The following is a 19,600-nucleotide window of genomic DNA, read 5'->3' on the forward strand; positions in this document are numbered from 1 at the left end:
TGATGTAACAACAATAGCAGTAATAATAATAATAACAATAATAATAATAATGAATCTATTATAACTAGAATTAAAGTAATGGAGTAGGGCGTAACAATAACAATTGAAATTAATTAAATCTCGGATCATTTTTAAAGTTCCTAGTTATAAACTTCACATTTTATAGTCATGAAAAAGCTTATTTTTCAAAATAACTCAATTTATAAGTATCCATAAGACTTCTAACGGAATCTGGGTATGATTTATAAAAAATTAGCATTTCTTGCTACTTTAAATAATAAAAGGGTAGGAAATCTAACCTCTTTTAAATTATAGAGCAATATTTTTGCTTCACTGTAAATGATTTGCTTCACTGCAGTGTAACTAATGAGAATGTAACTAACTTCTGACGAGATGGAGCGACATTTACTAGAAAAATTCGCACACCCCGCCATTTTGAACGAAGCAAAAGGGCGGATAATCATTTCGAATTCGACGATCCCTTATCAACAGCCCTAATATCGTCGGACAGGATGATAACGAGCTAAAGAGGAACAGTATTTCTCCTCGGAAAGGGTGTTCAGAAGCTAGCGACGAGAGCCAGAAACACTGAAACCCTATAAATCAAAGTCTGTCGAGGGTTCCAGTGTTTGCCTGGAATGCTGAAACGCGGCATTCCGCCGTGGAAAAGTCTGCAGTGCACCACTGGCACCGGAACCATTCTGTTTTTTCGTTTTCCTTCTCTCTCTCCCTCCCTCTCCCTCTCTCTCTCTCTCTCTCTCTCTCTCTCTCTCTCTCTCTCTCTCTCCCTCTCTCTCTCTCTCTCTCTCTCTCTCTCTCCTCTCTCCGTCCCTTGCTGTTCTCCTTCGCCATCTTCTCCTTCCTTGTCCATTTTCACAGAAGCACTCCTAAGTGACCGTGATATCGATTAACCGGCTCGGTTTTGCACTCAATTAATCCACTAGCTCTGGGGTTTTTTTAATTGCTGTTTGCGCGGCGGTGGCTGTCAATCGTGCGCGAACTGAAGGATATCGATCCCTCTTTTTTTTCGTGGTATTTACAATGGACAAGTGTACGCGCGTTCTGCTCTCTTTTTTTCCGCGAGCGACACGTCGAACGCAACGGGAACGGCGCACGATAATGCCGAATAAATCGTTTGACCGCTTAACGCGGCACTGATAAGAGAATGATTGCTTTTCTGACCCCGCCGCGTTGTCCTCGGTTCAGCCGTACGAGCATTTTCATACGGTCTATGTTTTCTTGTTCTTTTTTTTTTTAAATAATACTTTAATAATTCGTCAAACTAATTCGGCTGATTTTTCGATGAAAAGTCGAATTTTCTCGCGTTCGTTGAATATTGATCGACTTTAACGACGAAGATGATGATAGTAACCGAGCACACCTTGCTAATTGTGACCATAAGGACAGTAAATTTGGGAAGTGGAGGCTCGAGTAATCGTATCTCCTCTCCCCAAATTGTCTATTTTCGTGCACAATCTGCGCATCAATTAGGGAGAATTTAGATAACAGTAGATCTAGATAATATAATATATAATATAGTAATAATATAACATATAATATAATATATAATATAATAATAATATAACATAATGTAATATATAATATAATAATAATATAACATATAATATAATATATAATATAATAATAATATAACATAATGTAATATATAATATAATAATAATATAACATAATGTAATATATAATATAATAACAATATATATATATATATATATATATATATATATATATATATATATATATATTGTTATTATATTATATATTACATTATGTTATATTATTATGTTATATAATATAATATATAATCTAGATAATAGTAACTATAATAAATAGTTCATGTAGTAAAGATACTTTCAAATTTAATGAAATATAGCGACTTTTTGTGACGAACGATCGCTTTCCGCAATTTCGAATTCAGGATGGAAACATGTTCTACAGTCCAAAAGCTACTTATCAATACTTCAAACATTATCCTGCGAAATTGGAAATACCATCCGTCATCTTGGAATAAAACGACAGTTCGATGGGGAACGTCTGGAATAACTTTTTCCAGCAAGCAAGACTTTCAGCGAAACATAAACGTTTCCCGCCATTTTGAATTTAGTACCAGAATGAGAACATGTTCTACATTTATCAACTACTTGTCGATACTTCAATTATTGTCATGCAGAGTTGATAGCAGCTTGCTCTGTCTTCGCATGAAATGGCGGCTTGAGGAGATCTTTTCGGGACATTGTCCAATAAGCGAGACTTTCAGTGCAAAACAAGCACTGTCCGCCATCTTGAATTAAGCACCACGGTTGCGAACACGCTCTACGATCAACAATTACTTGACGACGCTTCGAACATTAACACGCATTATTAGCAAAGTTCGCTATAGTAAATTTTCCCCAATTGTCCTTCAGTTCGTAAGTGAAAATGGACAATTCGGGGAGAGGAGATATGATTATACGAGGCTCGCGGCTCGTTTGTTATAATTGCCTGGTTGTTAACACGTTCCCTGCCGCGTGGGGCGTATACGCCCCACGCTGAACTTTCCGTTCAAGCCATTTGGTATTATCATTGTAAAATGAAGAATTTTTTAAAAATTCATTATTTAGTCAATTATGGACATCTTAATACTATTGCTGATGCCCTCATTTAATCGTGGGGCGTATACGCCCCACGCGGCGTGATGGGCAATTTTTCTTTACTGTAACTTGTTTTAACTGCATTTCTCTTATTCCGATCAGTCATTTATTCGCGTGTCGTTGACACAATACTTACTGCTTCACTGAAGCTGGGATTGATTTATAGTTCTATAGTACTGTAAAAGTTGTAACATTCTGCGATAGTCTGTGGATAAACCACACTTATGTTTGCCATGTTTTAACAAAGTTCATCGTAACATCCCTTTGTAATCGCATACAAACTTGAATTTAACTAAAACATTATATTTTAAACTAATATAGGCATGATAAAAAAAATTATATGTGAGGATGCAACTCGCTTGGCATAATAATGATCAGCCAGGTATTTGTTAAAGTAATTCCTAGAAAAATAAATTTATTGGTTTGCTGTGTTATGCATGTTAAACTATACAACCTTTCCTTGATAATTATGATTTTTGCACTATTTTAATTATTGTAAAGCATACGCCAGAAACAAAATAATACAAATGTAAAGCGTGGGGCGCATACGCCCCACGCGGCTTGAACGGAAAGTCTTCAAAAAACGGTCTGGCAGGGAACGTGTTAACAACTATAAAAACGAGCCGCGAATAATCGTGTCTCGTCTTCCCAAACTGTCCATGTTCGTTTCCAAGCTAAGGGACAACGTAAAAGTATTTACTGCGTACAGCCAAAGGGAAAAGAAAACCGACTAAACTCTTCAATCCGGAGCACACACAGCGCGCCGGTCGCCGCAATTAGGCCTCCATGGGACGGATGCGCGGCCGAGAATCGACCGTCGAGCTGTGGCCGGTTCGTTGCGCCGTTTGAGAACCGCTGCGCCGCCGAACCCACGGTCCTTCGAACAGCATTAGCGTAAGCTCCCGGTCGTCGGTGTTTGTTCGCGCGACATTTCGATGATACGGAATGCCTGGCGTTTCGCGGAAATTGTGGATAACGCCGATGGAAATTGGTAATTGAGCACCACTGGCCTTGATTATGGATGCACGCGCTCGCTCGCTCGCTCGCTCGATTCTCGGCTCTCCCCGTATGCATCGGCAGATAGAAAACGAGCGGATTCCGCCTTATCGTTTGTTTAGCTTTCGCCTCGGCGGACAATGTTTAGCTCGTTTACCTTATCCGGCCGTCCTCCGCGGTCTCGTAAATCACCGGCTCCCGTTATTTATAGAATGTCGTTTATTAATAGCGTCGGGAAAACGTTCCCGCGGCCCGAAACCGCGACGCGCGTTTTGCCGCGCACGGTTTTTCGCGTGGTCCGAGACATTGCGTGGGCGGCGGATATCTCCGTGTTTCGTGTAATTCGGGGTTATCCGGTTATCGATAGAGAATAGAGCATTCCGCCATAAGATATACCCGCCGCGAACGGTTCTTATCGCCTAATGTCGCCAGTAGCTGTTGCTCGGGCCGCTTGTGTTATCCACCGAATTATGTCTTATCTCGATCGAGCAACTATCAGTTTGCCTACACTTATTGGGTAACGTTCTATGCGTTAGCAGGCCGATGACGGGGTCAGTCACAACTATTAAGTCGAGTCGTAAATAACTTCCGTTTATTTGTCGGGCATTTATTTCGTTTCTCTGCTTTTATTTATTTTTTTCTTGTTTCTGTTTTATTTGATTTAATTAGAATTCTTGCTCTATTTAGCGAAAGCAGAACACGTTTGCCTCGGTGGTTAGTGGGTAGATATTAGGGGTGTGCGGTTTTCCGAAATTTCGGGTACCTGAGCCTTGGCCGGATTTGTCATTCATCGGGTCCGAGTCGGGTCGGGTTAGGTTTGCCATTGATTGGGTCGGGTCGAGTCGAGTTTGTCACTTATCGGGTCGAGTCCGGTTGGATCAAGTCGAGTTTGTCATTTATCGAGTCGGATCAAATCGAGTTTGCCATTAATCGAGTCGGGTCGGGTTTTTTATTTATTCAAGGCCGTTCGTCAGGTCGGGTCGGGACCCAAAATTTTCGAAGTCCTTTACGAGCTGGATTATGATGGGTCCTGCGACATCTCGCGGCCAGATTCGTCCGGGCCGATATTGTCCTGCCAGCGAGTGTCCTTGGATCGTGACGACCCTGGCTATTGAAGGTATATAATAATATACCTGATAGCCGGCCAGACACGACCAAGGTTATTTTCATCATACCTGGCACACTTTTTTCAAGCGTTTGTCTGTTCTTCTCAGAGAGCATACTCCGTCCTTTCCCTATGTAACCTTGTCATAACCTAAACTGAATGATGAACTACTATCTATATTAAATAAATAGTTGTTCTATTACTTTTGGAAGGAAGTGTATGTATCTACTTTAGGTCACCATGGAGTTGTCAGTTTTTAGACGACAGACATAGGAACCTTAGTACAAGTATCTAGATTTAGGTTCTATAACTTTGACATAATTTAAACTGAATGATAGAGTACAATTTATATTAAATAAGGTGTCCTAATACTTTTAGAAGAGAGTGTATGTACCTATTTTAGGTCACCATGGAGTTGTCAGTTTTTAGACGCCAGCCATAGGAACCTTAGTACAAGTATCTAGATTTAGGTTCTATAACTTTGACATAATTTAAACTGAATGATAGAGTACAATTTATATTAAATAAGGTGTCCTAATACTTTTAGAAGAGAGTGTATGTACCTATTTTAGGTCACCATGGAGTTGTCACTTTTTAGACACCAACCATAGAAACTTTAGTACAAGTATCTAGATTTAGGTTCTATAACTTTGACATAATTTAAACTAAATGATAGAGTACAATTTATATTAAATAAGGTGTCCTAATACTTTTAGAAGAGAGTGTATGTACCTATTTTAGGTCACCATGGAGTTGTCACTTTTTAGACACCAACCATAGAAACTTTAGTACAAGTATCTAGATTTAGGTTCTATAACTTTGACATAATTTAAACTAAATGATAGAGTACAATTTATATTAAATAAGGTGTCCTAATACTTTTAGAAGAGAGTGTATGTACCTATTTTAGGTCACCATGGAGTTGTCACTTTTTAGACACCAACCATAGAAACTTTAGTACAAGTATCTAGATTTAGGTTCTATAACTTTGACATAATTTAAACTAAATGATAGAGTACAATTAATATTAAATAAGGTGTCCTAATACTTTTAGAAGAGAGTGTATGTACCCAGTTTAGGTCACCCTGGAGTTGTCAGTTTTTAGACGCCAGCCATAGGAACCTTAGTACAAGGATCTAGATTTAGGTTCTATAACTTTGACATAATTTAAACTGAATGATAGAGTACAATTAATATTAAATAAGGTGTCTTAATACTTTTAGAAAGGAGTGTATGTACCTACTTTAGGTCACCATGGAGTTGTCAGTTTTTAGACACCAGCCATAGAAACCTTAGTATAAATATCTAGATTTAGATTCTATAACTTTGACATAATTTAAACTGAATGATAGAGTACAATTAATATTAAATAAGGTGTCTTAATACTTTTAGAAAGGAGTGTATGTACCTACTTTAGGTCACCATTGAATTGTCAGTTTTTAGACGCCAGCCATAAGAACTTCAGTACAAGTATCTAAATTTAAGTATTATATTAAATAAGAAGGTGTTTCAATACTTTTGGAGGGGAGTGTATGTATCTACTTTGGGTCACCAAAGAGATGTCAGTTTTTAGACGCCAGTCATAGGAACTTCAGTACAAGTATCTAAATTTAAGTATTATATTAAATAAGAAGGTGTTTCAATACTTTTGGAGGGGAGTGTATGTATCTACTTTGGGTCACCAGAGAGATGTCAGTTTTTAGACGCCAGCCATATGAATCTTAATACAAGTATCTATATTTAGGTTCTCTGTAGCTAAGTTTAGAAACCCGAGTAGAGTAATATCTCCCAAATAGTCTCTCAGCTTGGGAACAAAAATGGACAACTTGGGGGGAGTAGATACGATTATTGGAGCCTTGCGGTTCGTTCTTACAGTTGCCGATTGTCAACAACTATAAAAACAAGCCGCCAAACTCTAATAATCTTATCCTCTCTGCCCCAACTGTTGAGAGAATTTATTGTACAGTAAATTTGTCCCAACTCTCCCTCAGTTTGGAAACGAAAATGGACAAATTGGGAAGACGAGATACGATTATTTACTACTCGTTTTTATAGTTCTTGACAATTGACAACTGTAAAAAACAAGCCGCTCTGTACAAATTGTCCACTTCAGTTTACAATCTCAGATTACTTGTACAGTAAATTCAAATTTATTGCACAGTAAATTCTCCCCAATTGTCCCCGAGCTTAGAAACGAAAATGGACAATTTGGGAAGACGAGATACGATTATTTACTACTCGTTTTTACAGTTCTTGACAATTGACAACTGTAAAAAACAAGCCGCTCTGTACAAATTGTCCACTTCAGTTTACAATCTCAGATTACTTGTACAGTAAATTCAAATTTATTGTACAGTAAATTCTCCCCAATTGTCCCCGAGCTTAGAAACGAAAATGGACAATTTGGGAGGAGGAGTTACGATTATTCGAGCCTTGAAGCTCGTTTTTATAGCTGTTGACAACTGGTATAAATCTAACAACTATTATACAATAATATAAATCTCTATAAAAACGAACCGCGCCCCTCCAATAATCGTATCCCCTCCGTCCAAATTGTCCATTTTAGTTCCCAAGCTGAAGTACAATTTGAGATTATTCACCGTGCAGCTCCATTCATTTAGCCGTTGCAGGTGTCTATTCCGGCGGTTCAGGATGCTCGGCCGGTACCGCGCCTAATCCAGGATGCCGGTTGCGAGAGTTTAAAATTCGCGGATCGTCGGCCGTTCGCCTTTGTTTCCTAATAATAGAAACTCGGTTAGAGGCACGTGTACGCGCGGGGGGAGGGATCTCCCCCGCGCGATGAAGAAACAGGAACGTGTGAAACGAATGAACCAATCAAACCGGGCAAATAAAGCCGCCGAAACTCTTCGGGTAGTCCCCGCGCGCGATATCCACTCGATACAAGCCGCGGGGGCTTCGCGTTCCAATAAGCACGGAAAAGCGAAGCCAGGCGCGGATTCTGCGCAACGCGCGCGCCGCGGCCGGATGAAAAAGCCGACGGGTGCGGAGGGCCTCCGCAGAATCGAATACCAGTATCGCCCAGGTGATACCAAGCTACCAGGGCAGCACACGCTCACCACGGTATGTACAAGCCGAGCCGCGCCGGCGAGCATCGCGATATGACCAGGCCGCTGCTAGCGAGACCTCTCCTACTACTGCATCATCGAGCGTACGAACGTCGACAGCGGTTCTCAACCGCGACCCGCCGAGCTTGACGCCGCGTAGTACCATCGATAGTTTTCCTTCGCTAGAAAAATACTGAAATAAATTTAAATTGTGATTGGATATTTTTGCTGTAGGTATTTGTGCTCTGTACAAAGCATCATGTATGAAAATAACTTTTACCTTTTAGGCACGACGCGCCACTATAGTGGCTTCCGCGGATGCCATCTTTCAGAACGACACGCCACTATAGTGGCTTTCGCGGATGTCATCTCTCTGGACGACGCGCCAGTATAGTGGCTTGCTCTAGCAGCTCACTCGCTCATCGTTTGAACCAAATAATCGTCTTCATACGCATTGTTTCACACTTCTTTTGTCTTCGCATCGATTTACAACAGTCTACAGGGTGTCGCAAAAATGTCTCGAAATCCGGAAATGGCGGGTTCCTCGGATCATTTGAAGCAACTTCTTCCTTTACAAAAATGTTCTCCGATGCACCGTTTACGAGTTATTAACGAAAAACAGTGACCAATAAGAATCGAGTACGGCCGACGCGAGGCGGCCCAGCCAACCAGTGCGCGAAGCCCAGTTCCGCTCATTGGCGCGATCGCCTCGCGCCAGCTGAGCTCGCCTCTCCATTGGTCACGGTTTTTCGTTAATAACTCGTTAACGATGCCTCGGAGAACATTTTTGTAAAGGAAAAAGTTGCTTCAAATGGCCTGAGGAACCCGCCACTTTCAGATTGCGAGACACTTTTGGGACACCCTGTATATACAGTATCAGACTCTGCCGTCCAGAGAAATAGCCTCGCGCAGAATTCAGCCGTATCTAAAAGGTTAAAGTACTCTTAAAATTGCATATAAACAAACGAAGTAATTAGCTCCGTTTGCCCCACATATAGGATAAAGAGGTCTCTATATGGAGTAATGAGAGCCTGATATAAAAATAGAATATAAAATTAGGAATTAAACAGATCAATTAATTGTATTGAATTGTTTAACATGTTCGTCAGTTTGTAAATAAGAACAGCGCTTTGAAACATCTTTTGGTAGTTACATTTAATACTAGATTTACGCAGCACAAAAAACAGCTGTTTTATATTAGTTTATAAAAGTAACAATAAGACATTTATTCTGATTGAATAATCGTAAATTGAAAAATTAGTGACCCGTCTGTTTGACGGATTCCGTAAATCTAGTGTTAATTATAGTTTTGATGGTTAACGAACTTTGATTTAGAAATGTAAAATTTCTAGGTTAATTTTAGGTTATGTCGTTGCATACTTCGGTCACGCATTTTTCGTTTGATCGGTTTGCCCCGCACAATTTCAGCCGAATAACGTGTTTAACATTGATCGATTAATTGAATCATTTGTCAGTCATTTTACATTACTGTTGATAAAAATATTAATATTTATAGAAATCATGAAAACTAAATCTGTTTACTAAATAAAATTATCATTACAATTTGACGGGATGTAATTGTCGTTGTACCGAATAAATCAATTTAGTATGTAACTTTCTGTCACAGAAATTTCAATTGTATAAATAAATGTTCGACGAAGTTTTATTTGTCCTGAGGGCTCGCTATGACCCGGTCTCCCTATAATATAAAGTTTTAGAGACACAAAAATTTGAAAATGCCAATGAGTTTGCAAAGAGTTCAAGGCATTTTCATTCACCTGTAAATGATAGAAATATTGAAATAAATACGTCATCAAAGTGGGGTGGAAATATCTAAAAGTTCGTTCAAATTACTATAAATTCTCCCTAATTAACGCTCAGCTTGTGCACAAAAATGAACAATTTGAGAAGTGGAGGCTCGAATAATCGTATCTCCTCCTCCCAAATTGTCCATTTTTGTGTTCCAGCTGAGGGTCAATTAGGGAGAATTTTCTGTACCCTTCAATGTATCGGCTACTCTGATCGGGAATTATCGATAGTAAGAAAAAGAATCGATAATGTTTGACAGCGGAAAATTCATACCATCTCTTCTACCGGACGTACGCACCTGCGATAGAAATACTTTCCTCCGCCGCCGGCATTTGCCCTTTAGCTGCGAACACGACGCTGATGCGGTGCCAACGCCGTTCGTCCGGCAACGAGCTGGGGTGGTACACCCATAAGACATAATGTTGATTGTCAATTGCTGGCTGCTTGAGGATTAGATCTCTGGAAACATGTAATGCATATTAGGATGATGACAGAGTTTGTGTAAACAAAATTGATCCTATCTGTGAATTAGGCATCACAACGTTCTACAAAAATATAGCGGTGTGTGAATAATTATAGACGAGAAGTAATTTCTACATTTTCAGTGATATTTCAACGAAAACTTAACAAAACGCCGTATTTGTATATTTCTAGATTCGAAATAATAGAAAATGGAAATATACAAACAATGTTATTTTTTTGTTTTTATTTAAATGTCAGTAAAAATGTTGAAGTTACTTTGCGTTTATAATTTATAATAATAATATTATTATATAATATATAATATAATTAATATAATATATATAATATTATATAATATATAATTTATAATAACAGCATTGCGGCGCCCTTAAACTGAGACACCCTGTATATTAAAAAAAATTTAACGAAATAACATGTTTGCATATTTTGGTATTAGAAATAATAGAAAATTGAAATATACAAATATCATTCTTTTTTGGTTTTCGTTTAAGTATCAATAAAAATATAAAAATTACTTTGAGTTTATAATTATTCACAGCATTGTATGCGATCTCCTTTACTTAAGACATCCTCTACATTTGAAAAAAGAACTTAACAAAATATATTTGTATGTTTCTATAAGAGAAATAATAACAAATATCATATTTGTATATTTCTATATGTATAAGAAATAGTATCAGCTATTATATTTGTATACTTCTATATTAGAAATAATAGCAGCTATCATATTTGTATATTTCTATATTAGAAAATAATAGCAAATATACATACACGAATATAATATTTTGTTAAGTTGTCGTTTAGGCAACTAAAACAATATAAAAGTTATTTTCAATCTACATTTATGAACCCCACTGTATACGAATTGTATTTGCAGTGCAGCAAAAATAAGAAAACTGATAACAAAATATCATATTTGTATGTTTCTATATTAGAAATAATAACAAATATCATGTTTGTATATTTCTATATAAGAAATAATAACAACTATCATATTTGTACATTTCTGTATTCGAATTAATAATAACTGTCATGTTTATATACTTCTACATTAGAAAATAATAGCAAATATACATACACGAATATAATATTTTGTTAAGTTGTCATTTAAACACCAGTTACAGTGTAAAAGTTACTTTCAATCTGCATTTATAAACCCCACTGTATACGAACTGTATTTGCAGTGCAGCAAAAATAAGAAAACTGATAACAAAATATCATATTTGAAATAATATATAAAGAAATTATAATATTTATATTATTATATATTATTATATATATTATATCTATATTATTATATCTATATTAGAAATAATAACAAATATCATATTTGTATATTTCTATATAAGAAATAATAACAACTATCATATTTGTATATTTCTGTATTAGAATTAATAATAACTGTCATGTTTATATACTTCTATATTAGAAAATAATAGCAAATATAAATATACGAATATAATATTTTGTTAAATCGTCGTTTAGACACCAGTTACAGTGTAAAAGTTACTTTCAATCTACATTTATGCACTCCACTGTATACGAACTGTATTCGCAGTGCAGCAGAAATAAGAAAATTGATTCGTAATATTCGGTATTGGCAATCTCCTCTAATTCATCCTCGAACGTAATCTTTTCCATCCATTTTCCGATCAATATCTGAGAGAAGCATTTTTCCCATCGACGTGTCCTTTGATTCCGACGACACAGAAGTACGGTATCGAACGAAGTCTTTAAGATTTCTGTTCACGATATGTTTCAGGAGGACGTGGCGTATGGGTTCACCGAAGTGGTGGCTCTAAGGGGGTCCTACAGGGAAGCATGAGGGAGAGAACACCCTCTGCGGACGACACCCCGAAGAGGGCACCACCGGCTCCACCCAGAGGTGAGTTTCATTCTACGTGACTCATGTCACTTGCTCCGGCAACGTATTATACTTGAACTCTAACCACCCTTGTGATTCACTTTATGGGGATGAAAAATATACTTCCATTTTTAACGTGACTCGCGTTGTCCTCGTACACCTTCTGTCACAGCGATGCCCGGGTCTGTTTCTACTTCAAGTATTATCATTTATATTGGTAGTGTTAATTCATGTATAATAAATTTTATTTAACGACTTTTTTGAAAGCGTAGACTAACTCTCTTTGATCGCGACGCCTGGGTCTATCACGACCCGTAGCAAAACATCGTCGATTAATTGACGAATGATCGTTATTAGATTGCGGATCTTTGTGCAAAATAAAAATTATCTATATTAATTGTCTTCCTTGGTTCAATTAATTTATTCAATTAAACATTTTGAAATTGTCTTGTTGTCATAAACACATCAAATCCGTAGACTAATCTTCATCTTTCATGTTCATAATCAACTTACAACACGTTATCTGATGATTTGTATAGAAATCAATGATCGACTCTTTGACCGCGATGCCCGGGTCTGTTTCGACCCAGAGTTGAAAAATCGTCATTTATATCGATAACGAAGTTCTATCGGTTCGGCTTAACTGTTCTTCAAAAATCGAGGATTACACGCATTCTCGTCGAAAAAATATTTGGTAAAATATTTCAATATAAAAATATTTCATATAACCGATGTTATTTGTCACATTTTCTATCGAACATCTGTTTCGATTCTACAATTTCGTTGCGAGAAAAGTACTAAAATTGAACGATAAAGTTTGATATACGTTTGTTCGATAACCGAGCACCCATTTGCACATTCTCTTGAACATATTTTTTGCTTCCGATAAAATATTTCAATATCCAATTGCATCGTCGTTGTTTGTCACGTTCACGATCGATATTTGTTCCGATTCTACAATTTCGTTACGAGAAGAGTAGTAAAAATTGAACGATAAAGTTTAACATATGTTTGCTCAATAATAGCCAATTCCTCCAGACAATAAATGGAAATAATATTTCGTTGGGGTAATAAATGTAAAAGAAATAAAGCCGAATGTTCATGTAATTATGTAAAAGTTCTACAAAACGGTAACGCAATATCAGAAGTTATAGAACAACGTCGACAATCTTAATTATCTATCTAATTATCTAATTATTATCTAATATATTATATATAATTATAATAAATAATAATTATATTATATATATTATATCTATATTATATCTAATATATATTATTATTAATAATATATATTAATTATATATATTATAATAATATATATTATTATTATCTATCTAATTATCTATCTATTTTAATTATTTTAACGAGGGTTAAAACGGCTAACAACAGTTAACACTGCGATGCCCGGGTCTACTCGGACCCAGAATAGAAAAATTCGTCGCGTTAATTAACGTTCGATTCGCTCTCCGTCCAAATCCAGAGAATCGATCAACGCTCGAAAAGCGACACCATTTTAAACAAAAACATAACCGAACAAGCATAAGATTATTTATAATTTTATTTAGTAATTTTTCCAACATATTTTTTAACGTAGATCTTCTAGACACGTTAGCCACACTATAAACGTTGACGAACATCTGCGAATTTGAATTAATCGTCACAAATTAAACAATAAGAATAACAATATCCATAACTCCGGGTCAAAACGGACCCGAGCCACGCCCCCTCCGAGCGTTAACCCTTCGCACTCGAAGTCATTTTAACTCGAAATCTAAAATAGTTCTTCTGATTTGTACTGTTACTGTTGCATATAATTTATTGCATTTTATTTATGCAACATTGAATTTTGTGACTCGAGCAACAAATTATACTTCGCTGAATTGTTTGCATATTTTAAGAAGTATTTTCAAACGTGATACAACGATTTTTGACGACGCCTCCGAATCGCCAGTCGAGTGCAAGGGTTAACCCTTTGCAGTCGAAGCTATTTGAATTCAAAATCCAAAACATGATTTCTGATCTACAGTATCGTACAGTATAGTAATTATATATATTGGATTTTGTTATATTGGATTATATATATTTGGATTTTGAATTCAAATAGCTTCGACTGCAAAGGGTTAACCCTTGCACTCGAGTGGCGATTCAAAGGCGTCGTCAAAAATCGTTTTATCACGTTTGAAAATACTTCTTAAAATATGCAAACAATTCAGCGAAGTATAATTTGTTGCTCGAGTCACAAAATTCAATGTTAATATATATATATATATATATATAGTAAAATTATATATACAGTATAGTATAGTAATTATATATATATAGTAAAATTATATATACAGTATAGTATAGTAATTATATATGTACATATATATATATATATATATATATATTACTTTTTAAATATAAACGAGTCTGACGCTCTTAGAATGATTCTGAAAAATAGTACAACAATTTTTAGTGGCGCCTCAGAGTCGCCACGCGCGAGTGCGCAGGGTTAAAAGATGAATCTCGATGAGATCGCTAGCATCCGATCGGACGCGTCCCGCTGTTTACGAAGCGACCGCGAAGACAGCTCGGTCGGATGACACCTATATCTATCGGAATCTCTCGAAACGGACGCGTTCGAGCGTCGAGTTCGAGTTCAGTCTAATAATAAACGGCGCGCGGCGTCGGTAGTTCGCGGGCGAGACGCGGTGTCCGACGACGCTCTAGGCGTCTAATTGTCAGCCGCCGCGTTGCGTTGCGTTGCCCGATTACTTTCGAAACGCCTAGTTTGTCCGCATAACAGCCGGGTTCGTGAATGATGCGTTATGTAATCGGCGGTGCGCGGCCGAGCGCAGGTTGCACCGCGGCGTCGACCGACGGCGGCTGAAGCGAGCGAGCGAGCGGCCGAGCCCGCGCGTTTGTGTGTGTGTACACGTGTGTGTGTGCTCATGGATGCGTGCGGGTGTCGCACGCACCGGAGAACTAGTAACGATAAGCCGGTGATATTAAGGCGAGATAACGCTCGCGAGACAGGTTCCACGTACACGCTATGTGTGCCAGTGAAACGGTCTGGCGATCGCTCGCCGGGGCCTTGAAAACCGCCGCTAAATAATCACGCTCAGCGCTACCTAGGCTTTTCTTTGAATTACCGTTGCCGCTCGACGAATGCCCGTGGAATTTTAAATGCTCGGCCGCGCGTCAGCTGCGCATCGGCTTATTCCGCGACGACGAATTTCATTCGCTCCCGTTTTGGACCTTATTTTGCGGTTTTGATTTCCGGTAGCATGTATATATACCTCGATATACGATCTCCTGTATCGCTTTGCATATACAGTTGAAATCCTATTTCACCCGATTCGCAGTGGTGCCTCGGTACATGATTACCGATATCGCTTTACACCCGGTTCATCGGTACATGGGATCTCTGGGACAACTTTCCATCCAGACGGAATTACAATTGTGTTTGGTCGGATTTACAGTAGTGGCTCGATAGTTGTCCTTGATGGACATTTCGAATCCATCCTCTTTTCTAAGGAGCTTTGGTTACATAGATTTCATGTTTAGGAAATTCTATTCCACTGTAGTTTGCGTTGTGCAGTAGTGCCGCGATTGTTGTCCTCGATGGCCATTTAAAATCCATCATTTTCTAGTGAATTTTGGTTCCATAGATTTCATGTTTAGAAAATTCCATTCTACTGAAGTCTAGATAACACAGTAGTGCCTTGATGGAGGTCCTTGATGGCCATTTCAAATTCATCCTTTTCTTAAAAGCATTAGTTCCATAGATTTCCTGTTTAGATAATTCTATTCCACTGTGATCTACATGTGCCTCGATAGTTGTCCTCGATGGCCATTTCAAATCCATCCTTTTCTAGTGAATTTTGGTTCCATAGAGATTTCATGTTTATAAAATTCCATTCTACTGAAATCTACATAATACAGTAATGTCTCGATAGTTATCCTTGATGGCCGTTTCAAATCCATCCTTTCCTAGTGAATTTTGGTTCCATAGATTTCATGTTTAGAAAATTCCATTCTACTGAAATCTACATAATATAGTAATTCCTTGATAGAGGTCCTTGATGGCTATTTCAAATTCATTCTTTTCTTAGGGACATTAGTTCCATCGATTTCATGTTTAGAAAATTCCATTCTACTGAAGTCTACATAACACAGTAGTGCCTTGATGGAGGTCCTTGATGGCCATTTCAAATTCATCCTTTTCTTAAAAGCATTAGTTCCATAGATTTCCTGTTTAGATAATTCTATTCCACTGTGATCTACATGTGCCTCGATAGTTGTTCTTGATGACCATTTGAAATCCATCCTTTTCGAGCGAATTTTGATTTCATGGATTTCATATTTAGATAATTCCATTCTACTGTAATCTGCGTTGTGCAGTAGTGCCTCGATAGATGTCCTCGATGACCATTTGAAATCCATCCTTTTCTAGTGAATTTTGGTTCTATAGATTTCATGTTTAGAAAATTCCATTCTACTGAAGTCTAGATAATACAGTAATGCCTTGATAGAGGTCCTTGATGACCATTTGAAATCCATCCTTTTCTTAAAAGCATTAGTTCCATAGATTTCCTGTTTAGATAATTCTATTCCACTGTGATCTACATGTGCTTCGATAGTTGTTCTTGTTGGCCATTTGAAATCCATCCTTTTCGAGCGAATTTTGAGATTTCATATTTATATAATTCTATTCTACTGAAATCTGCGTTGTGCAGTAGTGCCTCGATGGCCATTTGAAATCCATCCTTTCCTAGTGAATTTTGGTTCCATAGATTTCATGTTTAGAAAATTCCATTCTACTGAAATCTACATAATACAGTAATGCCTTGATAGAGGTCCTTGATGGCCATTTCAAATTCATCCTTTTCTTAGGAGCATTAGTTCCATAGATTTCCTGTTTAAATAATTCTATTCCACTGTAATCTACATGTGCCTCGATAGTTGTTCTTGATGACCATTTGAAATCCATCCTTTTCGAGCGAATTTTGATTTCATGGATTTCATATTTAGATAATTCCATTCTACTGTAATCTGCGTTGTGCAGTAGTGCCTCGGTAGATGTCCTCGATGGCCATTTGAAATCCATCCTTTCCTAGTGAATTTTGGTTCCATAGATTTCATGTTTAGAAAATTCCATTCTACTGAAATCTACATAATATAGTAATTCCTTGATAGAGGTCCTTGATGGCCATTTCAAATTCATTCTTTTCTTAGGGGCATTAGTTCCATAGATTTCATGTTTAGAAAATTCCATTCTACTGAAGTCTACATAACACAGTAGTGCCTTGATGGAGGTCCTTGATGGCCATTTCAAATTCATCCTTTTCTTAAAAGCATTAGTTCCATAGATTTCCTGTTTAGATAATTCTATTCCACTGTAATCGATATGTGCCTCGATAGTTGTTCTTGATGACCATTTGAAATCCATCCTTTTCGAGCGAATTTTGATTTCATGGATTTCATATTTAGATAATTCCATTCTACTGTAATCTGCGTTGTGCAGTAGTGCCTCGGTAGATGTCCTCGATGGCCATTTGAAATCCATCCTTTCCTAGTGAATTTTGGTTCCATAGATTTCATGTTTAGAAAATTCCATTCTACTGAAATCTACATAATATAGTAATTCCTTGATAGAGGTCCTTGATGGCCATTTCAAATTCATTCTTTTCTTAGGGGCATTAGTTCCATAGATTTCATGTTTAGAAAATTCCATTCTACTGAAGTCTACATAACACAGTAGTGCCTTGATGGAGGTTCTTGATGGCCATTTCAAATTCCTCCTTTTCTTAAAAGCATTAGTTCCATAGATTTCCTGTTTAGATAATTCTATTCCACTGTAATCTACATGTGCCTCGATAGTTGTTCTTGATGACCATTTGAAATCCATCCTTTTCGAGCGAATTTTGATTTCATAGATTTCATATTTGGATAATTCTATTCCACTGTAGTTTGCATTTTGCAGCAGTGCCTCGATAGTTGTTCTCGATGGCCATTTGAAATCCATCCTTTCCTAGTGAATTTTGGTTCCATAAATTTCATGTTTAGAAAATTCCATTCTACCGAAATCTATTGGGTTGTCCGGAAAGTTCGTGCCGATTTTCGGTAGGTAGCGTGAGAGACCTGACTGAATATATCACAATTATTGAAAACAAATGACATGCGTACATATTCTAAAAGAGATAACTTCAGTCATATTTGGAAAAAGTTTGCTTACGATTCGTTAATTTTGATCAGTTTTGTACGCCTTAGAATATGGTGGCAAATAAAGTGCAGCATAGGCATTTAATGCTTTTATTTTTCCGAAAGGGCGAAAATGCCACACAAGCGGCAAATAAGATATGCGCTGTTTATGGCGAGGATACTGCAGCCGAAAGAACTGTGCGGAAGTGGCTTGCTCGGTTTAAAACTGGAAATTTCGACCTTGAAGATCAAGAACGACAAATTTTTTGCCGAAAATCCTGAGAAGTTCTGGAAGGACGGAATTCTCTCAAGCTGCATGAAAGATGGAGAAAGGTTGTGGAACAGAATGGTACCTATATAATTTAATAAATGTATACCAATATTTAAATGAGCTGCGTTTTAATTTTCATAAAAAATCGGCACGAACTTTCCGGACAACCCAATACATAACACACTAATGCCTCGATAGTTGTCCTTGATGGCCATTTGCAATCCATCCTTTTCTAACGATTTTTGATTTCATAGATTTCATGTTTCGAAAATTCCATTCTACTTTAATCTACACGGTGCAGCAGTGCCGCGATAGTTGTCCTTGATGGCCATCCGAGATCCATCCTCTTCCATCGATTTTTGGTTCCATAAATTTCCTGCTTCGAAAATTCCATTCTACTGCAATCCAGTACAGCGGTGCCTGGATAAATGTTCTCTCGTGAAATTGCAAATGTGTTTACCGCGCGGCATGTCCCTGTAAGGTCAGGATCATTGCGGAGAGATAAGCGAGACACGCTTTGAACTTTCGACTCTTATCGCGTCGCCGATTGGTCGTTGCATCGGGTCGCAGCGATCTGTATTCCTCCTGCTCTACTCTCCCTTTTCTCTGTGGGAGACGCATATGGCCAGTTCCCGCTCCTCTTTTTCAATCGAGAGCACCGCGCGCCGCCCAGCGTACACGGTTTCCAATCGACCCTTTCTACCGAACCGAAAATTCATCCCGTACAAATCGACGCTGCTACTCTCACTTCGCTGCGGCATACAGGTCCTGCGCCGCTGCGTAACTCTTTATTTCAATTTTCTAATTAGCAAACGCTTTTCTGCTTTCGCGTGACGCAAGATGCCTGAAACCGTTTGAAGGATCGAGAAAATTCTGTATATTTCAGTATAATTGTATAATTCAGTATACATATATATATATTATATATTATATATTATATTATATATTATATTATATATTATATATTATATATTATATATTATATTATATATTATATATTATATATTATATATTATATATTATATTATATATTATATATTATATTATATTATATTATATATTATATATTATATTATATTATATATTATATATATTGTATTATATATTATATTATATATAATTGTATAACTGTGTAATTCAGTATATTTTTTTGCGGATTTTGTATATTTA

At 37.2% G+C, this 19,600-nt stretch overlaps 1 protein-coding gene across 4 annotated transcripts in view; it reads left to right on the forward strand.

Annotated features, from left to right (window-relative positions):
- Nucleotides 1-19,600, forward strand: part of LOC117224022 (uncharacterized) — a 124,700-nt gene that overhangs the window by 34,807 nt on the left and 70,293 nt on the right. For all 4 annotated transcript variants that reach the window (XM_076521563.1, XM_033476671.2, XM_033476674.2 and 1 more), the window contains exon 2: nucleotides 11,869-11,991. In XM_076521563.1, coding sequence (XP_076377678.1) covers nucleotides 11,928-11,991 — 64 coding nt within the window. In that variant the 5' untranslated portion in view covers nucleotides 11,869-11,927. The remainder of the gene's footprint in view (nucleotides 1-11,868; nucleotides 11,992-19,600) is intronic.

Source organism: Megalopta genalis, chromosome 5 (assembly GCF_051020955.1).
Source record: "Megalopta genalis isolate 19385.01 chromosome 5, iyMegGena1_principal, whole genome shotgun sequence".
Taxonomy (NCBI): domain Eukaryota; kingdom Metazoa; phylum Arthropoda; class Insecta; order Hymenoptera; family Halictidae; genus Megalopta; species Megalopta genalis.